The sequence below is a fragment of the Mauremys mutica genome, chromosome 14 (genome assembly GCF_020497125.1).
Source record: "Mauremys mutica isolate MM-2020 ecotype Southern chromosome 14, ASM2049712v1, whole genome shotgun sequence".
In the NCBI taxonomy this organism is placed as follows: domain Eukaryota; kingdom Metazoa; phylum Chordata; order Testudines; family Geoemydidae; genus Mauremys; species Mauremys mutica.
The window spans coordinates 17,522,612-17,550,055 of NC_059085.1; the positions used below are offsets into that span (position 1 = coordinate 17,522,612).

Sequence of the window (27,444 nt, forward strand, 5' to 3'; positions counted from 1 at the left end):
GATATTGCTGCTAGGGGCGGGTGTTAGAGCTGCGGACGGAGGTGCTGGTGGGTGAACTGGAAGCGGCCGCGCTCGCTGTGGAGTGTCCGGGGACCTAGTGCGGGTGAGTGGGGCCTTGGAGCCCGCCTGCGCTGCGGCCCCGCCCGGCTCCCCTGGGCCGTGGGAAAGAGCGAGAACGCGGGGTGCCCCCTTACAAATAGCACAACAACGGCGGCCGGGCGGAGACAGTCTCCGCAGGAAGGCGAAGGCGCTGCGGGACCCGGCCCCTGCTTGGCGGGGAGCCTGCGGAGTGGGCGGGGCTGCTGCGGGGTAGGTGACTGGGATGCTCTGGCGGCAGCGGGCGGGGCTGGGTGCGGCCGCTGCAGGGGCGGGGCGGGACTGGCGCCAGGGGCAGCCGGTGTCCTGCGCGCGGGGGCCGTGGCGGGCTCTTGGCTCCGCTCTCCTCGCGGCTGAGGCGGCGGCGGGTCGGGCCCGCTCCCCTCTCAGGTGCGGCGGAGCGGGGGGGGGGGGGCGCGCGGGGCGCCGGCCCGGGCGGGGGAGTCCAGGCACTTGCGGTTATTTCCCCCTCAGCTCGCACGCGCTCGTTTCCAAAGCGGTAACCGCGGCCCCTGCCAGCTGCGCCCCGGTGACCCCCCACGTCCTCCTCCGTCCTCCCCGAGCTCAGGTATCCCCGCCCTGGCTGCTAAAACCTGCTCCTCTGCGGGACGCGGAGGCTGCGGCGTGCCCCCCGGGCCGCTCTGCAGGGCAGACACGCCTCCGGCCGGGGCAGCGTCACTCGTGCTCCAGGGCAGTGCCCCGTTCCCGAGCAAAGCGTGAGGCGGGAACGGCCCACGAGAACTGCGACTGAGGCACTGGGAGGCCTTTCCTTTGTGTAAAGGTGTGACCGCGCTGCTGCCGTGAGCAAGCAGAGTTACAGACAAGTGTGGCTGCTCAGAGATGGCTCAATAGTCCTGTTCGTTCAGCATTTCTTATGCTCAGCGATTGTACTGGAGCCCCCAGATAGGTATTTGTTGGGATCAGAAGTGTGTGTTTGAGGGGGCAGGGGGAGAAAACGGGGATGGAGCTTATTCCCTGTATCTTGACTCTTGAATGTGGCTTGCAGATCTGTTGGCTGGAGGGGTCATGCAGGAGAACCTGGTCATAAGGATGTGATTGCAAAGTCATAATCTGGGTGGATGGATGGCTTGAAAATGAGTAGATGAAGTTTGAGAAGACTCAAAATCTGAGAGCTTCTCTGAACACGGTTCATGTACTAATTTTAATTACACCTCTGCCTCGACATAACGCTGTTCTTGGGAGCCAAAAAATCTTACCGTGTTATAGGTGAAACGGTGTTATGTTGAACTTGCTTTGATCTACTGGAGCATGCAGCCCCACCCCCCTGGAGCACTGCTTTACTGGGTTATATCCAAATTTGTTTTATATCGGGTGGCATTATATTGAGGTAGTGATGTATATAGTTAAATCAGTGAAACACTAAGGGCTTGGCTACACTTGAGAGTTGCAGCGCTGGGAGTTTACAGCGCTGGTCATCCAGCTGTGTAGGAACAGCGCTGGTGTGTGGCCACATTTGCAGCGCTGTTGGGAGTGATGCATTATGGGCAGCTATCCCAGCGTTCAAGTGGCAGCAACGTGCTTTTCAAGAGAGGGGGGTGGGGTGGGGTGTAGTGTGACAGAGCGGGGGGAGAGAGAGAGAGTGGATTTTTGGAGCCAACACTGTGTGTTAGGTTCCTGCCTTGCAAAATCAGAAAATGTTCCCGACCCCTTACTCTTAACTGCAAACAGGCTGCATCCAACGGACTCCCGTTCTCCCCTCTGCCCCGTCAAACAAACACTCAGTCCCTGCCTGCCTCATTCACAGGGGTTATCTCATTTGATTGTTCACAGTCAGGTACAGATTGATCACAGCAAACAAGAGCTGTGTTTGTTTTTTAGATAAGCAGCTCCCGGAGCTCCGAGTTCACAACAAAACCAAAGAGAGGCTGCATAACAAAACAAAGAGAGTAATTTAGTTAAAAGCATTCTGGGATATTTGCTAATACCCTGGAGGCCAATAACAGCGCTGGTGTGTGTCCACACTTGATGAGCAGCGCTGGATCACCAGTGCTGCACTCGCTACACCCCAAGCAGACCAGGTGTTCAGCCAGCGCTGCAGCCAGGGAGTTGCAGCGCTGGATGTGCCTTGCAGGTGTGGACAGTTACTAAGTTGCAGCACTGTAAAGCCTCCACCAGCGCTGCAACTCTCAAATGTAGCCAAGCCCTTAGTGTGGATGAAGTTATAGTGATATAAAATGGTTTTATTTGTATCTAGTTGAATATAGCAATTTTTTTCTTTAAAAAGCAGGCAGATATAGCTTTGCAGAAATTTTGCTGAATTTTCACTTTTTACAAGTGCTGCTTTAAGCTTAAAGGAGTATTATTTCCTAGCTTACCTGGCTGAATGGACTCAAATTGTGTAATGAAAAACAGGACCTTTAGTCCTGATTCAGACTAGCCACTGATAATTACTTGATCTGGGGAAAAAGCTATTATAACAGCTATAAAAGAAATGGACAGGCATTAATGGTGAATTGACTCATGGATCATTATCCTACAGATTCATATAGAAGTTATATAAAACTGTTCCAAAATGCTTTAGAGAGACAAGGTAGGTGAGGTAATATCTTTTATTGGACCAGCTTCTGTTGGTGAGAGAAACAAACTTTTGAGCCACATAGAGAAGTTGTTCCAATAAAAGATATTATTTCACCCACTTTGTCTCTCTAATATTCTGGGACCAACACAGCTACAACTACATTGCATACCAAAATACTTTAGTTAATATAACTAGAGATGGGGGTCAGGGACCAGAAGAAATTGGGGAGAGAAATTCTAAGTTGGAAAGAGGTGGAGAAACCAGAGAGGAGTGGCTCCAGACACATCCAGTAGCTAAAATCTCTTTAAAGGATGTTAATTGAGTAGGGGGAAGGGGAGTAGTAGAGGCAGGGATCAAAATGGTAAGTGTCTCAATGAAATCCCCAACTCTACTGAAGTACTTTCTATTAGGACCACTGATCATACTAAGTCCATATTGTGCTTTTTGTAATGGAACACAGTTTAAAAAGAGAAAAGGCTGCAGAGAAACTTCTGGATTCTGTGACTTTATCTATCCTGGCTGCATTTCTATGCAAATAAAAACAAAATGTCACACACGATGAAAGCTCAACAAGCTCAATTCCTTCATTGGGAATGGCAGACACTTTTCGAACTAATACTCTTAAAAGGCTTGCAGAGTCAGCTGATCAAAATCAGGGATGAAAAAACTTGCCCAAGCTACAGAATAGGCTATTAGAGTGCCATCCATAGTTGGACTTAACTAAGCTACCCAACAAACAGTTTTCTTGCATTCCCCATTGGGAAGTTGCAGGCCTGTCCAATGGCATCTTTGCAGAGAGGAGAGTGCAAATAGGAATGGAAAGAGAATGGCTGAAAGGTGCTATATACGTTCAAATATTTCTCTTGGTCTTATGAATGTTTTGAAATATTTTGGAGAGCTTTTGAGCTAGTTGAGGTTGATTATATTACACAAACTTTTTTGTTTCTGAAGTTCAGAATTAATGTTGTAATATTGTCCTAATAGGCTAATTAGGTCTGGCCTAATTGTGTTGAATCTTTATTTGTTTGAACACTCTTTAACATGTAATTCTGTATGTTTTTAGGCTAGAAAGTGACATCGAAGTGCTAGAGAGGGTCTGGAGACAACATTTGCAGCCCTTTACTTGGGATACAAGTTATGAACCCTTTCTGGAGCATGTCTACAAGTTCCTCACGCAAGGTGGATATTTTAGTAAACGGTATATGCGTTCTTAATTGTTCACCTCTTATCAAGCTGTACTGCATAATATCACAAAACAACTTTACATTTATCAAAATGTAAAGCCTGTAACTATCTAAAGTGACTTAAAATGAAGCCTCAGAATCTATCTTGAAAAAGAAATCTTGACAAGATAGAGTTATCGAAGTGCTGTGGATTTCTTGACTCTCACCTATACAGCCATGAGGTAAACATAAAGTAGCTCTGCTTAGTAGAGTCTGTAAAAACTGAATTCTCTAACTTGCAATATTATACTGCAATATCTGCCTAAGTATAAGTCAGTCTCTTCATGGGAAACCGAAATCCACGATTACCTCATCAAGAGATGGATATTAGTAACTTGAGTCATGTTGAGTCTTATCCAGATTTATCCGGGTTCTTGCAGCTGTGGTACTCTGGGCCAAAGAGTTGGACATAAGGTACATACCTGGGACTTCTGTGTCTCATTGACCTAAATGATGAGCAAAAATAGCAGGCTTCTAAAAGGTCAGATTAACATTTGTCTTCTGTCAGCAACTCTTTGGGGGAAGAGAGCTAGGAGTGCTCTTCAACTTGGTTCTCTCTTTCTCTGGTCCTTCACTCCCCTACCCCCAGACTAGTGCTGGAAAAAAGCAAAACTATGGATTGCCTTCTAGGGTTGGCAAGTCCTGATTGTCATTGTTGTGAATCCAAAAGCTGAATGCCTCTCTAGCATTCAGTTAGGGCCATGTCAATTATATATCTTAAAGTTGGACACTTGAGTGGCCATATTTGAGTGCAGATCTGAGGGTTCTTCCACTGTGCTATGTCTTTTTAAAGAACTACCATTTGTAATAGGTCTACTTTATATGCAGCTCTGAATGTGAAAAAAGCCATGAATAAAAATACTGGAAGGGTCACTGCTGGGTGGAATACTTAAGATTCTGTATGGTATCTTGAAAATTTGAATAATCTACAGTGAATGTATCCTCTTAAAAAAAATAATTAGTGAAGCACCTCAGATTTACATAAAATCTTGTAAAGTGGTTTGCCGAGGTGTGGAAACTTTCCGCACCCCCTTAGTTGTGAGGACACTTCTGTATTGAGTTCTATTTCTAAGCAAGGTAGACAGAATATCCATGTTATTCAAATGGATAGTAAACTAAAGAGATGTTCGATACAGGCAGTACTCGGACTTATGACACAATTGGTTCCTGCAAATTGCGTCGTAAGTCAAAATGTCGTAATTCGGAACTGCAATCCACTCCATTGTGGGACCGAGCATCATAGTCTAAACCAATTGTCATAAGTCAAATCAGTGTCAATTCAGAGATGTTGTAAGTGCCGTTTGTCGAATGTTGTAAAGTCGAGGACTGCCTGTACTAGTCTGAAGCAGTCCTTTTGGTCAAAAAAAGTACCACACAGGCTTTAACAACTTATACTCCTGAGGGAATTCTATGCCAAAAAACTTAAAATTCTGCATATTTTATTTGTAAATAAATAAATGTGAAGGTTTCAGCATGGCAGTGGGGAGCATAGAGCACTGGCTGCATGGAGGTGGGAAATTACCCCGCAGCCCAGCCTAGCCCCCCAACCGTCTTCCTACTCTTTCACACACACCCTGTAACCCCCCCTCCACGGGCATGGACTCGGTGGTGAGGCTGCACTTGATCCTGATGTGGGGGGGAGGAATGAGACTCAGGTGAAGAATGGTTGGGGCTCAGTGGAGAGGAGTCTGCATGGTGGGAGTGTCAAGAGGGAGTGGGTCTTAGTGCGGGAGGGGTCTGGGTGCTGAGGGGGTAGGACTTGGTGTGCGGTGGAGGGTACGGGGAGTTTGGATGCATTGGGGTTGGGTGGATCAGGGAGCATTTCCCTGTACAATGACCATCTCCTCCTCCCACCCATCCACAGCTGGGGAGTGATGGGGGCAGGAAGTAGGGTGTGTATGTGTGGAGCTTCCTGCAGCTGGGGGAGACTTCTGGAGTTGGGTTGGACCTGGCCCTGGCTCTTCCTGCTCCTTGAAGGGAAGAGGAAGTCCTGTCCTCCCCAGCCCAGCCGGGACTAACAACTGAGCACCGCACAGGGTCGACCCCATTGGCAGGGGCATCCCCAGCCCCATGGTGATTTACCTCTGTCGGCTGCTCCAGTCACCCAAAATGACGCGCCTGTGGTGCTGGAAGGGGGGCCTGCTCTCTCTTGCGGCTTCCCTTTGCTTCCCTGTCAGAAGTTAGTTTTCTTCAGGGAAGCGAAGAAATCTACAGGGGATGTGAATTTTGCGCATGCTTAGTGGTACAGAATTCCTGCAGGAGTATATGGAACAATCTGTCCAACATGTCGTCATTATTTGTCAGGAGGAAAAACTACTAAAAGTTCAGTCTGAGGCCTGTTCAGTCTTTTACTTCCAAAATTCTCAGCAATGGTGGACGTTATTGTGGTGGTGGTGGTGATCATAGGTCAGTTCACAGACATTTTACAGAAGACACCAAACAGTCACATGGTAACTTTCCATCACTAAAACTGTAGTTTAAATTCTAACCAGTAACCCAGCAGTCTGTGTCTTGGCCTACCCACTGAACCATAATTAAGTTCTCCCATATGTGGACTGAACACTTTCTCAGTTCTTTTGACTACTTGACTGCAGTGGTGATTATTTCCTCAGCAAAATAGAAAGCATGATGGTCTTTAACTGGTTAATATAGTGAAGTACTTACAAATGACACATGTAAAATCTGTGTTTTTGTGTGGACAGCTGAAGGACTAAAGGCAGCCCAGGCCATCTAATGTGATGGTTTAAAAACAATGAGGGTAGGCTAGTATAATCTACCCAGTTGTGCTGTGCCTGCCTCAGCACAAACATTTCCCACAGAAGTGGGAGGCATTCTTCCCTTTAACTCATTGCCCCAGAATGTTCCATTCTCTCACCTCTTCTTTACTATACTAATCACTCGTATATTTAAATTGCAGAGAGACTTGTTAGTGGAATTGAAGTGGTTCATCTCAGTACATTGAGTGTTAGAAATGAAGACTGACTTGGAAGCTGACATTACCCATCAGTTTCTAAATTAATGCTGTGGAGGTGTAATTTGCTTTAATCTACAGCTTTACTGCCTACTAGGAACTAAAGCAGTGTCGGCTCAGAGTTCAGCCAGTGCCTGTAATAAAGAAAATATGTAAGGAAGCAGCTTGTATGGAGTCTATGACTATGTAATAACTAGTTAGGTGAAGTCTTTCAAACCGAATTAAACTTCATTGGTATATAATTGAATAGAAGCTTTAGCTTGCAGCCTAAACTATTCAGTGTTTTATAAAATATAAACTTGAAATGCTAATATATATTGTATTTTTGTATTTAACGTGTATATGTATTTAACAGAGACCTGAAACTGAAGAAAAGACTGTGACTGGAGAGTTGAGAACCAGTCCTCCACGCACCTCTACAAAGAAACAGCTGCCTTCTATTCCAAAAAATGCTGTGCCGATGACCAAGCCTGCTTCTCCTGCCCCTTCATCCCAGTCTACAAATGGAACGCATGCCTCCTATGGGCCTTTCTACTTGGAATACTCTCTCCTTGCGGAATTGTATGTTGCTTTAGTTTCAAAATATTTCACCTTTTTAGCTCATTGGTCTTGTACTTCAGAAAACTAAAACACAATTGCAGGGAGTAGCTTTAGAAACAGTTCTTGTATGGAACTTTTAAAACCATAACCAGGATGCTCATTTAAACACCAAACCCTGCAAAATTAATATAGTATTTTATCTTGGAAAGCAGTTACTCTTTTAGCTATAGCTTTGGATGATCCTCTTGTACATATCAAACTTAAAATCCAAATATACCTATCTTGGACGTTAGGCAGCCTCATAAGATGAATAATGTACACTAAATTGCTTTTAGGAAGAAAGTATACTTTAAAAAAAAAAAATGTCCAGCAGGAAAGTACCATGCTATCATCCTAATCTCACCACTGGCTAATATGGGAGGTGTATCAGGGATAGAGTAACCATACATCCTGTTTTGGCCGGGACAGTCCCTTTTTTTAAGCCCTGTACCGGCTGTCCCTAATTTTTTGTCAAAAATGAGCCTTTGTCCCATTTGTTCTTGCCAGCTTGATCAGATTGCAAGAGCAAACAGGACAAATGCTCACTTTTGTCAAAGGGTGCAGAGGAACATGCAGTTGGGGAGCAATAATGCCACCCAGCGTAAGGGGGGAGGCAGGGCTCGGGCAAGCAGTGGGGCCAGCTCTAGCCTGGCATGGGGGCCAGCCCCACATGGGGGGGGGTGGGGGGGGTCAGGTTTGTGGCTTGGGCCAGCCCAAGGTGGCGGGTGCTTGGACAAGTAGCTGAGGAGGGGCCCTCAGACTAGCCCCAGGTGGTGTTCTGTTTTTCTCTTTGGGAAATATGGTTCTCCTAATCAGAGATTCCCATACTTTCTCATACTGTGGACTATTCCTCAGTCATGTGTGATCAAATGCGCAGCAACTAAAGTGGATACTTACGTGGAAAGTAAATATTAGGAAAATCATCTTCTAATGAATTTTACCATGAAATTTATAAGAGGAGGAGCCAGTGAAATGTAACTAGTCAGCTTTCCATGGACCACCAGGAAATGCTCTGGACCACTGCTCCATGGATCAGTCTGGGGTCATGAGTGTAGGAAGGAGCATAAAATGCAAATTTGTGTCGTGTCAGTTTTTTCTTTCTTAGTTACATAACTTGTCTAGTGATTTCATCTGCTGCATTCTGAGCTATGAAACAGATTTCTGAATGCAATTCCCCTAAGCCCTGATGCAATGCTAATTTTGAAATACACTTTTTCCATTTAAAAATCTTAAACTGAAGATGAGAACTCTTTTAGTTCTATTTACATACACTTTTTCATGCTGTGGGGCTCTAGTTAATCTTCTGACAACCTGAGTTTATAACATCTTAATCAATTTAAGATGCCAGTATCATGGAGTGCAGCGGAGAATAATGGTCTCCTGTTGCTAAGCAATTGCTGATGGCATTATGGAAATCAAAGTCTTAGGCACTGATATAACAAAGGTTGTTTTTTTTAAAAAAGGGGTACTATAACAAATTATGTCATCTAACTTTGATGCTGGTACAGTCAGAGACAGTTGTTCACTAGTTCATTGTTGGCCTGCTGTGTTCAGCTTAAAACAGACTTGTGCAAGTGCCAACGAATAAGAGAAGCCTATTTATAAATTGCTTTAGCTGAATACGGTGTTAAGCGTTCTCTTTCAGTGAATGGCTCAGTAAAATTCTATTTAGTATTTCCAACACCATGTTGGAAACATACCAATTTTTTGTTTCCACTCTCGGGGAACAGCAAAAATGTTGCATTGTGCTCTTATCCACTCTCAGCATTGCAATGCTATTTCCATGATATAATGGTGTCTACTAAAGGGCAAAAACAATAGAGGAAGGTGAGGGGAGAAATCGGTTGTAATCCATTGGACATGAACGGCTTAACTCCATGACAAAAAATAGAGGGCTCAGCTCAAACTTGTGTGACCAGCCATAAATGACTGGGGAGTGGGAAGGGGGAAAATAGGGATCAAAACTCAGGTCATACTTTGGTGATTCAGCCCTCACCTTCTGCTCCTGGTACTCTTGAGGCCTTACTTGTCTAAAATACCTTCTTGTGCTTGCCTGCCCTCCTTGGTTGGCATCTTCACTTGCCCTATTCTGTTGCCACGCCACTTCCCCCTTGACCTACAGTAGTTACCATGATTATGACTGAAATCATTGTTTAAATTTTCAAGTTAAAGCTTTGGTTAACATTAAAAAATAGAACTACAAGCAGTTTCATTCACTACAGCTGCTCCAAATCCCTCTGTCAAATTATGGTTATACGGATACAATTTCTTCTTTATAGAATGTCTCTTCCATTGCTGTGTAAGAGTCACACAAATGCGAGAAACTGTATAGGAGAATGAAAATGACTTGATCCAGTGCTGACTTGTTAAATATATTACTGAAAAATGAACTTTCCCTCCTAATCTTTCATTTCCAGTAATCTTGAACAAGAGGTGTAAGAATTTCCTGCCAGTATCTCTTTAAATGGGGTGAGGGAAAGTGGATTCTTTAGTTCCTTACCCCCTCCCCCCGTGAGCACATCCACCCTTGGGATTGGAAGGGAAATATTTCTAAGAGTCCCTTGTTGAGATATTGGCAGCACAGCAGTGGCCTTTCTTGTGTACTGAAGTCTTTTGCTGAGTGCATATGCTAATCCAGTCCTCATACAGCTCTTTATCCTAAATGACTGATTATTATTACAGCACTTTGGTCGTAAAGCAGAAGCTGCCAGGAGTTTATGTGCAACCATCTTACAGATCAGCATTAAGTAAGTTCAGGGGTAGATCTTTTATTTTACCATATTTAAGGCATTTTGCACCAACTCATACAACTCTTCTCCCTTACAGTGTGGTTTGGAGTGATATTCATAAGACATGGCCTCTACCAGGATGGTGTGTTCAAATTTACAGTTTACATCCCTGACAATTACCCAGATGGTGACTGCCCAGTAAGTGCTGGAGTAATCTAACAACAATCGTGAAATCTTAGTTTCCTTTTATGGTGTTGGAGATTGGCATTTGTTCAGTTCCTGGGACTGGCTTTGTTCACTGGTTGGTGAAGGTTAGGAACACACTTCTGACTGGTTTGTACACTCGTACTGTCAGTGGAGGATCATCTTGTTACTTTGTAGCAACTTCTGTGTCTGCATAGGGTGTGGGGTTGACTTTCAGGCTCTACCAGTCCTTCTAAATTAGAGGTTTAGGACCTGCATTGTGGTAACTGTAATTATGACTCCTGGATCATAGTAGCCCTTAAAGGAGTGACTGACTACTTGAAGTATTTTCTTGACTATTAAGCTTGGTGAAGGTGGGAATGGAGCTGTCATCTGCTTCTTTGTTTCAGCAATTTCATGTTTCCTTTTGGTATGTAAAATGAAACAATATTCCTGTGCCTTTGTACAACTGGAATACTTTTGTTCCTTCCTAGGATCAAACTTTTTAGGATTGTCAGCAGAATATTCTTGCTTATGAAATTGGTCTCCTCTGTCAATATGATTGCTTTCAGAGCACAATGAAGATGTGCTTAGCCAGGCTTTTGTGATTTTTTTTTTTTATGATGTTGGCAGAACATTACAGCCACAAACTCCTGAAGGAAACAGTTTAATTGACAGCTTTAAAGAAGTAATTTAAACACTTTTTAAAGGGACAGCATCAGTGGGGAAACTATATCAAAGAGTTGAAAATGGTTAATTCTGCACCTGTTCCTAGGTCCCTTTGCCAGTTTTGGGGTTTTAATAGAAAAATTATTTTAAACTAACTACCTTAACTTACACAAGCAATAGGGGAAACAGTGAACTGGCCAGACACAATGCCGTCAAATGTTCAAAGTAAAACCAATTTCCATTTCTCTTCCTCCCCCACCCCCATTCAAGCAATGTGAGGGGTTGCTTCTAACAAAAGTAGGAGAGGTCCCCTTAAGGATTTGGGCACCCATTAACGGTCCTAAAAACCATAAAAACACATCTAAGTGAAAGTTGATCATAAATCAGATGATAAACCATAGTCTTGAGTAATTTCACTAAAGCAATTTTTTGAACTTTTTCTCTCTAAAACAGCGATTGGTGTTCGATCTACCAGTCTTCCACCCACTAGTAGATCCCCTCTCAGGTGAATTAGATGTGAAAAGAGCATTTGCAAAATGGAGGTGAGTACTAATGTATTGGTGTCTAATACAGAAATGCTGTACCTCTGTCCCTCACTAACTAACTACTCTCTTCCTAGGCGAAACCATAATCACATATGGCAAGTACTAATGTATGCTCGCAGAGTCTTCTACAAGATTGATACGACCAGTCCTTTGAATCCGGAAGCTGCAGTGCTGTAGGTGTCATCCTAAACTGTTTTGGCTATGTATTTAGAACTTCATATTCTATTTTCATTAAGCTTTTTGTATTATTTCTTTACTTACAAAATACCTATGCCAGAGTCTATATTAAACAGCTAAATTTACTGTATAATTTATTTTTAGCACCTGTTTAAGGTATATTGCATCAGCTAGCTGAACAAACTTAAAATACCCCATTTCCCCTAGCCTCCGCCATCATGTTGAAAAACCAAGACTAGTTTACAACTTGCTAATTTCATATGGTGAAGTTTTAAGAAATGTCTCTCTTATAGATATGAAAAAGACATTCAGCTGTTCAAAAGTAAGGTGGTAGACAGTATCAAACTATGCAGCAGTCACTTATTTGATCAGCCTAAAATAGAAGATCCCTATGCAATTAGGTAAGTAGCCTATGCATTATACTTAATTCCATATGTTCTACTGTTCTGAATTCAAGCACACTCAGTATAGCTTTTGATGCCAAGTCATAGTATTGCCATCACTTCTGGTCTAATAACCCTGGCGGTTCCTTTCTTCTCCTCCTTTACAAAGATTCCTTTATACACACATCTGAATCAGGGTAGTTGACAGTTAATACTGAGTAAAAGATTAATGCAAACTGACACAACATTGCTCGAGAGACAAGGTAGGTGAGGAGAATTTTTTATTGGACTAATTTCTGTTGGTGAGAGAGACACGTTTTCAAACTTGCACAGAGCTCTTAAGGTCTGAGAGAGGTATTCAGCGTGTCACAGCTAAATACAAGGTGGAATGGATTGTTTTGAAATGCTTTAACTACTTATGCTAGGGACCATTAAAGGTGAAGTGGCCAGTTTCCTCTCCAGTCAGGGGGCAGAAGGAGAATAAGTTTTGGGGCCAGTTTCCTTCAGGACACAACTGACTTCCTCCACAAACTCCAACATTAACAACCTCCCTCAGAACACTATCCTTGCCACCATGGATATCCCCTCCCTGTACACCAACATCCCTCACAATGATCTCATTGGTGAGTACCTCAAGTATTTACAAGACCATGGATAACCCTCATATATCCATCCCAAACACACCGTCCAACTAATCCATTTCATCCTCACCCATATCAGTTTTTACATTCACTAACAAACACTTGTTCCAAGCCACGAGATCAGCCAGAATGGCTACCCAGTAAGCCAACCTCTTTGTGGGCCACCTGGAAGAAGAATTTCTGGACAAATGCACCACAAAACTAATGTATCTCAAGTATATCATTGATATTTTCGTCCTCTGGACAGACTATTGAAACTCATTGATAGGTTTCCACCACATCTCTTTAAACTCTCTAGAGTACTCCCACGCTAGCATCAACTTCCTGGACACCATGATCGGCTTCAGCAACAGAACCCTAAAGGCAACTATGTACAAGAAACCCCCTGATCACCACACCTGTCTTCGCAGATCCAGTAACAACCCCAGACACCAAGAATTCTGTTATCTACAGCCAGGCACTCAGATACCACAGAATAAGCTCTGAGGAGAGAGTCTGGGATATACACCTTAACACAATCATGGAGTGGGCCACCCAAATACCCTGAGATGCTGTTTTGATGCCGTAATAAACCCCCCTCTCACCGCACCTCTGGCTGTCACCACAACAGGCAGGAATCCACTGGGTATCTTCAAACAATTACAACCCACAGTTGATGGGAACCACATCTTGAAAGAGAGCTTTCCCGTACCCCCTCTCTGGTCATCAAACAACTTCCAGCCTCTCCAAGCTCATCAGAAGTAAGTTTCCCACAGACCAGGACATACCAATTCAGTGACTCGAGACCCTGCCAGAACAAGTGATGCAAAACTTGTAGACACATTTCCACTGCTGTGATGTTCAACACCCTGCCTCTCCCACAACACACCTGTCAAAATCTACACATGCCTGTCACATGTGGTACCTCATCCACTGTGCTAAGTGCCCCAGTAACCACTGTGTGGGTGAAACCAGTCAATCACTACACTCTCTCAAATGAACTCACAGAAAAACGCTAAGACAAACACACAGAATATGACCTATAGATTAACACTTTTCACAAAGCAGTGACTTTCAATCTGACCTCAGTCCTCATTCTCAAAGGAAATCTGCCCAACATCTGCAAAAGACAAACCTGGGATGTTAAATTCATAACATTACTCGATACTAAACATCATGGACTGAATAGGTACACTGGATTTATAGCTTTCTACAATCTAGAACTCACTTAAACCCCCCCAGCTTCTCTCCTCCCGCCCCCTTTCCTCCTATGTCTGGAGAGTTGTTAGCAGGCCACTTCACCTTGAATGGTCCCTTGAAATGTTAACTACTTATGCTAAGCCATCTGTTCCACCTTTTATTTAGCTGTGACACTCAGAGTATATTTTCCAGACCTGAAGAAAAGCTCTATGCAAGCTTGAAGCTTCTCTCTCTCTCCAACAAAAGTTGGACCAATAAAAGATTACCTTATCTGCCTTGTCTCTCCAGTATCCTGGGACCAACATGATTACAACACTGCTAAACTAATATGTAAATTTCCTTACCAATTATCCATTAAATATTGGCTTTAGTGAATAACACAAAAATCTGGTCACTTTAAAGGCACCCATGGAACAAATCTGGTGTTCAGATATTTACAAGTTGAACTTGCATGCTCCAGTTGAACTGTTGCAGTGGCAATATAGCTCTGTGAAACTTAGCTTTGGTACTAGGAGTTAGAACTTTCAACTAGTCACTGTTCGTGTATTTAGCATTTGGTGGTGAATTCCTAATTTTTGGTGCTGGTATCAGCTGAAATTAGTATTTGGGTGCTTAACACTGAACAGATACGTGTTGGATGAGATCTGTGATGAGCCATTTTGTGGATTAGGTGTGTGGTTTTTTTTGTTTCCCCCCCCCCCCCGATGATGATGATGAGGGGGAAACAAGGTTTTACAGCTCACTGAAAGCTCAGAGTAATGTTAGAAATCCTCCCACACTCATTGCTGTAACTTTTTTCTGAAGTGGGCAGTTGGGTGAGGGAACATTAAAGCAAAATGAAGTTCGTAACACTTCTGCTTTCTTCCTTAGCTTTTCTCCGTGGAATCCAGCTATACATGATGAAGCTAGAGAGAAGATGTTGACTCAGAAAGTATGTAGACAAAGTCCAACTTATTTATACTACAGTAACACTCTATGTATTGGGTGCTGTAGAGCAGGGATGGTCTTCATTTATTTTGTAAAGCGCTTGTAGTCTATATAAAATCTGACATACCTATAAGATTTTTATAAGTGGGTGTCAAGAGTTGGGCAGTTAAGTAAATGTCTTGTGGTTCAAAAGCACAGAGCACCCAGCAGCTCACTTACAAAATAATCTTGGCTACACGGTTCTTTGCTGCCTGGGAGCACTGTTAAAGGTTCATGTGCTTTATTTCTAAGAGACATCAAGTGCTGGAAGTGACTGTTAATGACTAACACTAGCTACTGTCTGGTAGCCTGTCCCAGGTTGGATATGTTCAGTATTGTGCTCCTGTTGCTTGAACAGGTGACTACTTAGCATCAACCCAGTCACTTTCTTCATTTGAGGAGACTTGTTACCTAATGACAAATGAGTCAAAACTCCAGAACTTTCTAAATTCATTACATGTAGGAACTCTGATGGGAGGAGGGAAGTGATTTACTAAAACTACTTGGATGCTGCTGCTATTCCCCTGGGGAAATGTCAGCTCAACAGCAGAGCAAAGAACACTTCTAGAACACTAAAAATAACTTCCCTAAACAATTTGGTCAATGCCATGGTTGCTTCATGTTATACAAAATATAAAGCACAAGCCATGGTGTTTTCTGGTCACTAGGATGCTGCTGTCACTCCCTATACCATGCACTTGCAAAAGTATGTTACTGTTGTGATATCTATGGACTCTGGGAGGTTTGGACTCATAGCATAACATAGTCTAATTACACCCATCCAACTGGACTACTGGGTAAACTCTGGACTTTGGAGATCGGGGTAGCTACACTGATAGCTTTTGGGCATGAGAACACCTTGCTGTGAAAGGCAGGAAATGGAGGAAGCTTGCTTTCCTTTTATTTACTGTGAGGACAAGTCCCTGTTCCAAGGTGGGGATCTCCAATGGGGCTCTTCCACCCTCCCCTACCCCCCCTCAATCAGAAGTGTCTACTGAAACTGAACCACATCTGTGCATGGGAACCAACTGTGAAAACCTGACACAGCACTCTGAAGTGCAGCATTACAGAGCTTTATCTACTTGCACAGCATGGGATTCCTATGTTGGTGGTATCCTTGTCTGACTGATGCATTGCAGATTTGCAGGATGACTGACTTGGGGAAAACCCTCCACCAGCTGCTGACTGCTGTTCTTCTGAGAAGCCTCTGATGGCAGGCCCTGTTGCTTCCTCTGAAGGCTCAGATTTGCATCTCCATGCATAAAGTCTCAGCTCTTGTGCTCATGTTCTCTGGCCTGAACATAAGTTCTCTATTAGGCCTCAATGGTATGCTGGCTCTACATGCTATGTGGCAGTATTCTTAGCAACATATAACAGATGCTGGAGTGAGACTGCTCTTCTGGGGGTTCTGAGGCTGCAGGAGGATAACTTGAGAAATACATTGTAGTTCTCTGGTTTGACTTTTTTACCCCCTTGTTCATCTACTCTAAGGGTCCTGGGAAAGAGATTAGGAAGTTTTATTCTATGGAACTACTGAGATTTGCAGGAGAGAAGACTGCCTAGGGAGGCTTGGGGTTGTGCTGGTGGTAGAGGTGAGACTTACCACCACCACTGAGGTACATCAGGGCCACATCTGAACTTCACAACAAGCCTCTCTAGTAACTAGTTTACACCTAGAAGTTGGTCTGCAGCAAAGAGTGAGAGTCTTCATTCTTTTTAAATGGACGCCTAGCTCTTGAGCTGTCATTTGATGCCTCCTACTAATCTTGTCAGAGTATGCTTTCTATAGAAACATTGCTAACAGCATTTAGTTGATTAAATGCCAATAGCAAAGAGCTCTGAGATTTCAATTTTTAGTGTCCTTCTGTCATCTCTTGGCCAATTAAATTGATATACAATATTTCAAGTTTACTTAAATCCTACTATTGATGAGATTGAGACTTTGTGGATTTTAGAGGCGAGCCAAAATAGCTTACTTCAAAATAGGAAGTGTTTGTGCCCAAAAACTTGGGGAAACAGGGTCAGGCATGTTGAATTTTAAAGCACATAGGAGGGAGGACTTCACCCAGGATCTCTTGCTCTCAAACTAAAATCCACATTGCAGCCAGCAACCCAGCAGCTGATTTCTGGTGTGTAAATTTTTTGCGTGTGGATTCCTAGCACCTCCCCCATTTCTTGCTGTTTTGAACTGGCACTACCATTACCAGAGACCCTTGTTGTCACTGCCTGACAGACTTTTCAGGGCTGCCTTCCTCCTGAAGACTCTGTGGGATTCTGCCAGCATGCTGACACTTCAAGATTAACTTTGTGGTGAACTAAGAAACCACTGGCTTACCTCCAAGGATCTGCTTTACTGTTGGGGCACTTCCTATACCCACGTGGATCAGTTAGCATTGCCAGGCAGAAAGCTTATCAGCATGTGAAACTTCCACTGCTCTCCCATCCAGTGGGGTATGTCATCCTGCAGAACTGGTGCCGTGTCTAAATGTGACACAGTGAGCGTACACGTAGGCCTTTCAATACTAAAAGCCTAAGAGGAGTCTACTGCACAATCCACAGCAAGATGGTGGCTAGAGAGATGCATCCTGTCTATACAGAAATCTGAAACCTGATCCCCCTTTGATCCTTTGCTAGATGCTAAAGTGAATATGGAATCTTCAGAAGATGCCTTAGCCCCTTGCCTGTTGCCAGCTGCAATTTGCTAATCTACCATCTCCCTCAATTCCAGTCCTTTCTTCTGCTTGCTCATTCTCACTTCTACATCTAACTTAGTAGTTAGGTAAGGTTTTGGAGTGGTGCATCTTGGGTTCTACTGTTACATGGCCTGCTAATACTCATTCATCAGTTTAGAGGACCCCTTACTACAAGATTGGCATTCTTTATCACTGTTAGATTTATTTATTTATTTAGGACTCTGGAATCCTCTCTGGGTTTGGGAGGGTGCCCTCTGCCTCTAGCACACTAGGATGCTTTGGTGTTCAGAAACTTTCAAGAAAGCTGTTACTGTCTTCAAACCATGGATCCTACACAGTAGTGTCACTATACTCGTGGATGAGTATACTATAATAGGACCCACTTGAAGTAAAAACAGAACAAACCTTCTTACTGTTAGTGTACCTTTGTTTAGCTGTAAATGAGATTGACTCTACTTGTGACTACCACTTTCCCTACCAAAGTTGTAAATGCTTGCTATGATAGGGTGTTGGGAATGGGCCTCAAAAGAACAGAATAAAAATTATTAAAAAAAGAACAAAAAGAACAACCCAGCTTCTAGCTTTAGGTGCAGAGTAGAGTAGCAAAAATGTACTGCAGCATTGAGATTCCTAATGTCATACTTTGCATGTCTACGGCATTAGCAATGTGTAGTGGCTTTCAGATTGCCAGGCTAGCAACATATCTTAAAAATAGTAGCTAGCTTCCAGTGCATGCATTTATTATAATGTCCCTGTCTAAGAGGCAAGAATGGGTATAAAGATCTGCGAAATGTAAAAGTACCTAACAAAAAAACTATATACTAAAAAAAACCAAAACAAAACAAAAATCACCATTTAGTGGGTTCTGACTCTAACTTTGTTCTGCCTAGAAGAAGCCAGAAGATCAGCACTGCAAAAGCATGCAGGTATCTGGGCTGTCATGGGTAAAGCCTGGTTCAGTGCAGCCTTTCAGTAAAGAAGAGAAGACCATGCCTACCTAACTCTTCAGGACCATGATGCACGAAACACTTTCTGTAGGTGGAGGGAATGTAACGGAGAGAGAAACGGCAAACTAGCAGTTTCCTTCTTGACAATGGATTAGTAAAAACTGAACGATAGCAGTGACTCAAGTAAACCTGCTCAATGGATTTTTGTGGACTCTTCTCAGTGTTTTACATATGCATTAAGTTTTAACAGCGGCCTGGAGGATGGAAGTATCTCTAAACATTGCAGTAATTCTATTAATGAAGGACTGCCTAGGATGGTAACTCCCAGGGCTCTAAAATGCCTGGAGGGTTTGTCTAAGCTCTTATTTTCCTTTCAGGAATAGCAATTTTGAATCTTAAGGAACTGGCAGAAGTATTAGCAGGAAAAACTGATGCCAGAGGTAAGCTGTGTTCCTATAAACTAATATAGCAGAGTTAAACACTATATTTAATGATTTTTAAATACATTGGTTTCTATTGTAAATACATTAGGATTTTAAATTGTAAATAGCGGGTTCAGTGACTCCAACTAGCACTTTCAAGAAAGGCAGAGCTGAGATTGGCACTCAGCATATGATATATATTACTGACTTGCAAATGGATGTTGTCACTAAAGCGCACATTAGTCTGACAAGATGAGAGCAGAGTGTTAGGCTTTTATTACATAAACACTAAAAATCAAAGCTTTTATTGGTGGTTTTGATCTAATAAAATCTTAGAGGATGTTAGACTTCCTATGTGTTAAGACTGCAGGGATTACTAGGTTAGTTTGACTAATGTGTGTTAATAGTGACATCTTAAAAAATAAAAAAAAAATCATGTTAACCTTGCTGCATTGTTCCTTTGTTAACTACACAGTAGTCTTGAAACAAATATCATAGCAGTTGTTGGTATGAAGACGTCAGATGTTACAGATATCCTCTTTGTACATAAATTAGTCTTACCTAAGTGCTTTGTCCAGGGTACTAAAAGGAATCCTTAGTCTTTTGTACACACCAAGGTTTCAAATGGGAGATTTTTACCTTTGATGCTAATCCTTTAACGTGGGCCAGTCTGACATGGTCTGTTTTTATCCTTTCTCATGCACTGACATACCTGCTTCGGTTCCAGTTTCCAGACTCAACAGCCAGCACTCCTGCTTTGCTACTCATGCTCACATTTTTTTTTAAGAGACTTTACCTTCCTTAATGTCTCATTGTAGTAAGGGTTTAATACAAAGCATGTTACCCGGCTACAACAAGTAGTGGCTCCCCATATCGTATAGAATTCTTTAATTGTATTTTAATTGTTTTTAAAGTTGCTAAATGACAAGTTCTCTTCATTCTAAGACACCTGCTTAAAAGCAAGGAAATAAATAGTTTAAATCATACACTACTACTGCTACACTAGATTTATAGATTAAAGCAAGAACAGACCACTGATCAGCAAGTGCATAACCTCCTGCATAACAAGGACTATAAGACTTGCTTGAATTAATTCCTCTTTGAACTAGAGCATTTTATTTTATTTAGTCTATAATATAATAAAATAAAACATCCACTCTTGACTTCAAGCTCTAATCAGGGAGAGGCTACACCACAACTTCTGAGGAGTTGCTCCAGTAGGAATGTATCTAGTAGACAAAAGTGCCTGTTCCCTCCCAACGCAAGTTTAACTCTGACCGATGTATTGAAGCTTTTTATCTTGGTAGCTAGGTGGCAAATACATATTGGGTGAGATTGATTTAAGACATTTTTAAGGGCCCTTCTAATGATGGGTTATGGTGGCTTGCTGAAGTAAATTACACATGCCCCAGGCCAGTCTAAATTACATTAGTCTCATGGGTCTGCCTGGGGTTTCAGGAGTGCCCAAGCCCTGGCATGCCCCCTACACCAGGGCTTGCAAGACTGGTCCCAGACAGCAGTTTAACAGCTGTCTTTTTCTCAGTTCCGGCAGTGTGGGGAAAGCTCCCTCTGCCAACACTGGGGCTTCTAGGGTATGTGTATGCCTTGTAAAGGAGCTAGAGCAAGGTGAAGATCTTGCCCCCACTTCCTAAGTAGTACTTTGTAAGAGATGTTACTTTTCCAAAAAAATTGTCAATTAACTTGTTTCTCAAAGAGTGTAGATCTAGTGTATCAATTTATGGTGAACCGAAGAGCTGGATTTGCTTTTGTTCAGTAGCAACTTAGTTTATAGATATACCTATACTATTTCAAGAAGTGTGTTTGCATTGAGACAGTGACTCAAAATACATTACTGAGGGAAGAACAAAGTTTAAGGTGACTGTGCTGAAATTGTCAGAGGAAAACATACTTAAAGCAGCAATTCTCTGTTAATGAATAACCTGACACAAGCAAGAGCAGGGTCCGGGTAGTAGCATTAGTGAGCAGTCTTCATCCGTAGTCAGTGCACAAGCTTCCCAAACGATTCTCCTGTATTGTACAGTGGAAGGTTACTGCTGCACCACTGCACAATGCAGAATTTGCAAACTGTGGGCTTCTGGCAACTCCTAGGGACTTCAGGACCTGGCAGAGCACAGCTTGCAAATGGAAGACACTGTTTGGGGGGGAAGAGGGGGAGCTGGAGGGTTCCTGGCAGTTGAAGTTTTCAGCATGCCCTGAAGGAAGGAGGTGGCACGCAGGAAACTTCGTACAAGCCTTCAGACCCAGCATCATGCTGTTTTTCCCTCTGGGAAGGAGGGCATGTGGGTGCCTGGGTTGGGGGAGCACCCTGCAGCTGGGCTCTAGGGAGAGGGGGTGCAGAGGTCTGGAGTGAGCACCCCCTGGCTGGGCTCTGGAGGGGAGGAGGCAGAGAAACGGGAACTGGGTTATCATAGGAGTTTCTTTAACTCTAGTCCTGGAGCAATTTTTTTGTGTCTGCAGTTAGACATATTTCCTTACAGGTATTTTGAAATAAATTACCAAAATAATTGAAACTTGTGATTATAGAGTGTTTTTACAAATATGCAGAATTTTAGTATATTGTGTGCAGAATTTTTAACGTTTTTGTGCAGAATTCCCCCAGGAGTAGAAGGTATAAACCTATTTCAGCTTTGAGGCTAATAAATGAGTCTACTTCAAATCAGAATAGATAGGACCCAAACAGAAGTCAATTTCTGTAACATGTAAAGTAAATTCAACCTCTTCTGCCTTCAAAATAAATACAGCACTTTTCCAAAGTCAGTGTGAATCTAATAAAGTGCTTAGAACTAGATGTTTGCTGGCACTTAAACCATCCCTGTCCTAGTGGAGAGGAAATAAGCAGTGGATGCCTAAAGTTAGACTGATAAACCCAAATAGGGAGTTCTGAATCAGTGGCCTGATTTAACAAGGGCTAAGTAACTGTTGGCTCCTGCTGCAATACATAATGGTGGTCGTGTACCTCACCCTCCCCATCTATAAAGGGACAGAGTCAAATGGAGTAATCTCAGGTTCGGTTACGAAAAGTGCTCTTACAGACTTGGTAGTACTATGGTAGTGGTCACACTTTCCTATTTTAACCAAGCTCTCTTCCTCCCCCGCTCCCCACGCTGTGGGAATGACCTGCAAAAACTAGATGCCTGATCAGGCAGAGACACATCGGTAACTTGACTCAAGGGAATGGTGGTTGATTGTTCCTTGTGTACATGTGTTTGCAAGATTGGGCCTTCCTTCTCTATGCTGGGAAAATTCATAATCCCCAGCTATAGTAGCAGCTGGAAGCTGTACTAAGGATTAGGCCCTACCAAATTCAGGATCCATTTTGGTCAATTTTACAGTCATAGGATTTAAAAAATAGTAAATGTCACGATTTCAGCTATTTAAATCTGAAATTTCAGAGTGTTGTAATTGTGGGGGTCCTGACCCAAAAAGGAGGTGGGGTGGGTCATAATATTATTGTAAGGGGGCTGTGGTACTGCTACCCTTACTTCTGAGCTGCAGCTGGTGGTGGCGCTGCCTCTAGAGCTGGGCAGCTGGAGAGCAGCTCCAAAGGCAGAGCTGCTGCCAGCAGCAATGCAGAAGTAAGGATGGCATGGTATGGTATTGTCACCTTTACTTCTGCGCTGCTGTCTGCAGAAAGGGGCCCTTAGTCAGCAGCCACCACTCTTCAGCTGCCCAGCTCTGATGGGAAGCAGCGTAGAAGTAAGGGTGGTAGTGGCATAGGATGGTATTACCACCCTTACTTCTGCGCTGCTGCTGGCTGGGCACCGCCTTCAGAGTTGGGCCCTTGGCCAGCAGCCGCTGCTCTCTAGCCACCCAGCTCTGAAAGCAGGAGTGCAGAAGTAAGGGTGGCAATACCATGACCCACCCCCTAAAATAACTTTGACCCCCCCCCGCACCTGCCTCTTGGGTCAGGACCCCCAATTTGAGGAACAGTGGTCTCCCCTGTGAAATCTGTATAACAGGCGTAGGCAACCTATGGCACATGGGCCGAACGCAGCACACGAGCTGATTTTCAGTGGCACTCACGCTGCCTGGGTCCTGGTCACTGGTCCAGAGGGATCTGCATTTTAATTTAATTTTAAATAAAGCTTTTAAAACATTTTAAAAATTTTATTTACTTTACATACAACAATAGTTTAGTTACATGTTATAGACTTGTAGAAAGAGACCTTCTAAAAACATTAAAATGTATTACTGGCACGTGAAATCTTAAATCCGAGTGAATAAATGAAGACTTGGCAGCACTTCTGAAAGGTTGTCACCCCCTGTTGTATAATATAGGGTAAAAGCACCCAGAAGACTGGATTTCATGGAGGGAGACCAGATTTCACAATCCATGACATGTTTTTCATGGCCATGAATTTGGTAGGGCCCTAACTATGGAGAGGGCTCGCCTTTTTTACTACATCATTTTTTTTTTTTTGGGCATGTGTCTCAGCTACATTAATAAACTGAAACAATAAAAACACTTTTGCCTCTAATCCAGGGGTGGGCAAACTATGGCCCAGGCACCACATGCGGCACTCCAGACATTTTAATCAGGCCCTTGAGCTCTCATTGGGAAGTGGTGTTGGGGGCTTTCTTCGCTCCAGCTGGGGAGCAGGGTCGGGGTCTTGCCTTACTCCATATGGCTCCCAGAAGCAGTGGCATGTTCCCCCTCCAGCTCCAATGCATAGGGGCAGCCAGGGGGCTCCACATACTGCCCCTGCCCCAAGAGCCACCCCCACAGCTCCCATTGGCCAGGAACCGCAGCCAATGGGAGCTGCAGGGGCAGTGCCTGCAGACAGGGCAGTGTGTGGAGCCACCTGGCTGCACCTCCATGTAGGAGCCAGAGAGGGGACATGTCACTGTTTCTGGGAGCTGCTTGAGGTAAGCACCGCCCAGAGCCTGCCCCTCTCTCATCCTCTGAACCCCTCAGTCCCTGCCCGGAGTCTCTCCTGCACCTCAACCCCCAATTTCATGAGCATTCATGGCCCGCCATACAATTTCCAGACCCAGATGTGGCCCTCAGGCCAGAAAGTTTGCCAACCCCTGATCTAATTTCTTGGACTCAATAACAATCCATAACCCTTTCTGCCACATGTATACTGTGCTTCTGCTTAGAGGTGAAGTGGGTACAGGATAAATAAGGATGCAGAAGAGTATTCAATAAAGGCTATGAGTAAAAAACTTTCATGTAAGCCAAGTGACTCAGCCACTTTTTTGAAAATGGGACTTAAGTGCTTGACATTTTGGCTATGTGGAGAAAGAGGCCTGCAGAAATTCCTTCTCCACCCTCTCTGCCCCCCTTTGAACATGTTCCTGTTTCCATGTCCAGTGCTAGTCTGAAAAATGCAGCAGAGACGTCTTCCCCTCCCTTCCTGGGACATGGGGGGACTTCCTGACATGCCCAAATTCAGCCAAATCCTTCTAGAGCAGCAGCTCAATGCCACAACTGTTGCCTGGGATGCTAATGTGTAACTATCTTGAGTTGATTGTGTTTGGCTTCCAGCTGTAGGGGTTAGGGGAGAAGGGAATATTTAATGGATAGGTTACACTGACAGTTTCCTTGAGTAAGCCATTGCCTCAAACTATAAATTAGGGTAAGAATGGATTCCTAGTTCCCAATCACCCCTCAAAATCCCTACTTGCTGTCCAGGATCCCCCAAAACATGGTTTTACATCCTTCTCTATGTAGCAGGGATGGGGAGACAAGTGCAATGAACCCCTTTGATGGCTTAGCGAGTTGGGGAGTGAAATGAGTTTCCATGAGTTACAGAGCAAACACACTCCTGTCAGTGCTGCAAGGGCTTGCAGGCAGTTGTTTTCCAGGTGTTCTCCATCAAAGGATCAGGCTCAGCCCTGGTGATTGCTTTTCTAAATGGGAAATCTGCATCAGCTGGGCTCTTTCCAGTCACCAGAACACAGCAGAAGGTGGCTCAGTTTTAGCCCACAGTCCTCATGAAAAGGTTACCTGCTTTGTACTCTATCAACAAAGGCTTAAGGAGTGCTCGCCTCTCTATTTTTTGTTGGAAAAGACAAGACAAAGCTACTTCTGATTCCTTGAGGAAAGGGGGTAAGTAATTTTACTGGTAATCAGTTTGTTAAAGAAAGAAGGGCTACTGTTTTTGGTTAGAACAGCATTGTAACTCCATATTTTGCTTCGTTTCAATTTTGAGTGTTCTCCCTGGCTAAAGACCAGGGGGAGGGAGGAAGGAAAAAAGTTCTTAGCTTGCACAGAGTAAGAGTTTTTTTTTTCTTCACATCCATCTTCAACTTGTTTTAAAACTTTAAATGGAAAGATTGTAGATGCCATGACTGGATTAATGTCTATAGACTAAAATATGTATTAGGGATGAACCTACTATCCTAACCAGCTTTTCTTGCTCAAAAGAGGCTTAGTCTATGTAGAAAGTGCAGGGTCTTTGGAGTAGAGCCTTTTCCTTTATGAGACTTACAAGTGGTAAATTTTAGTTTGGACTAATGGTAAAGCTGTCCTTTCCAGCTGAGTTTTAAACTGGTGAAACTCTATCATGGCTGTCCAACTCCTCATGTGTTTTAGTAAGCGCCTTCTCCTTTCTTCCTCTGTTTAGTATAGCAGACTGTCGCATGTTGCACCAGGTAGATATGACTTTTGGAAGCAGATATGCCTATACTTATACCTAGCCTAGGATCATAATGAACAGCAAAACTAATGTCTCAGCCCAGTTGTAATAGCGGATGAAATGGGTATGCTAAGCCTTACATTTACTAGTTTGGGATAAGCTGTTGAGCAGTGTTGTAAACAAAGTAGCAACGATCTTTGTATTAAACACTAAATGTATATTGAAAATATTTTGGATATGTTCCCAGAAATATTTAATGTGTGTGGTGTGCATGAGTAACTACCTGTCTTTAAGCTTAAAACCTCTAAGTGTAGTTTCTCTTCTGTTCACTCTACCTCTTTCAGAACTAGGGAAGTTGTGGGTGGACCATCATTATTTCTAGTCTATTGCCTTAGCCACAAAAGATGCTTCCTAGAGCATGAGAATGGCCCAACTAGGACAGAATAATGGTCCGTCTACCCTAGTATCCTGTCTTCTGGTGCTTCAGAGGAAATGAACAGAACAGGGCAATTATCAAGTGATCCAGCCCTTATCCACTCCCAGCTTCTGGCAGCTGGAGGTTTAGGGACACCCAGAGCATGGGGGTTGTATCCTTGACTATCTTAGGAAACAGAGGGTTATTAGTAAGGCTATGTTTTAATCATGGGTATTTTTAGTAAAAGTCATGGACAGGTCACGGGCAGTAAACAAAAATTCACGGCCTGTGACCTGTCCCGTGACTTACACTATATATCCCTGAATAAATCTTGGGGTGGGTGGTGGGGTACCATGGGGATGTGGGGAGACAGTTCCTCAGATTGATCCCATAAAGAATTGCTGAGGTGTAGAAATCTCCCCCATATCCTCTGCAGTGAAGATTGCTGCAAAGCATTCATTTAGCTTCTCTCCAGTGACCTTGTCTTCCTTGAGTGCTCCTTCAGCACCTTAATCATGCAGTGGCCCCACTGATTGTATGGCAGGTTTCCTGTTTCATATGTACTTTTTAAAAATAATATTTGCTGTTTTTATTCTCTTTTGCTCATTGCCCTTCAGATCCATTTTTTTTTGCATGCCTAGCCCAGTCTCTCTCAAATTTTCTCCATTTTCTTAAGGAAATGAGTCTGCCTAACACATTAAGGAAATATTTCCTGATAAGTATGACTTTGCATTTGCTTAGTTTCATTCCATACTCCTTGGTATCCTGACCTTCAAACACTTTGCCAAAGTGATTTAATGGAAGGTCTATTGTGTAGATCTATATATTTAGTGCTTTTCATCTTTTCTTATATCATTCTCTCCTAAACTGAAAGACACAGCTGATCGATTGCCTGCTGCTAGGGGAATCCCCAGAATTGTTTGCAATGTTCTGTATGTGTAGCTTCAACAGTGCAGTGTTGCACTTGTAAAGATAGGCTAGAGTAATTCTGGCTCTCATTTTCTTTTATATTGAATTACACAGTCACCCTTTGTCCCTTAACATGGTTTGGTCTTTCTTCTATTCCATTTGGCATTGCCCTTGTATATTAGACTGCACTGTTAGCCAGCTGGTACATGTAGGGGATAGATCTCAGTATTGATACAAAAATGGTTAATACAATTATAACTTATGCTTTGTAATGGTCATTACAAACTTGCTAGTGCCTTTACTGAATTTTAAAAGATAACTACAATTATGTTTAGACCCATGATGCTTGGAGAATATAACAATACTTACTGTTTTGTCAACTAGTGACAAGCCAAGTGTCAGGGAAGATAACACCTCTTTAGCCATAAAAACATGTTTATTACACCCAAGTTTCTTACACAAACCCTAAAATTCAGCTTTTAATTGCTAGTTATAAATGACAGGTCATAAATCTAAGGCTCTTAAGGCAAATAGACAACAAATTCTTTCTCAAAGAACAGGACACGGCTTTTGTCT

The 27,444-nt window shown here is 43.2% G+C and overlaps 1 protein-coding gene across 4 annotated transcripts; it reads left to right on the top strand.

Moving 5' to 3' along the window:
* The first annotated feature begins 31 nt into the window (after window positions 1–31).
* LOC123349414 (AKT interacting protein) lies at window positions 32–19,384 on the top strand. 4 transcript variants are annotated; one of them, XM_044987457.1, is made up of 10 exons: window positions 32–103; window positions 3,699–3,814; window positions 7,185–7,390; window positions 10,091–10,155; window positions 10,235–10,335; window positions 11,443–11,531; window positions 11,609–11,707; window positions 12,005–12,112; window positions 14,785–14,845; window positions 18,464–19,384. In XM_044987457.1, exons 2-10 carry the CDS (start codon window positions 3,773–3,775, stop codon window positions 18,572–18,574), a joined length of 882 nt encoding a protein of 293 aa, XP_044843392.1. In that variant the 5' UTR covers window positions 32–103; window positions 3,699–3,772; the 3' UTR covers window positions 18,575–19,384. The 4 variants fall into 4 exon arrangements, with proteins under 4 accessions (XP_044843392.1, XP_044843394.1, XP_044843396.1 ...); XM_044987459.1 differs by having other exon boundaries at window positions 18,467–19,384; XM_044987458.1 differs by lacking the exon at window positions 32–103 and adding an exon at window positions 870–1,003.
* The last annotated feature ends 8,060 nt before the right edge of the window (window positions 19,385–27,444 follow it).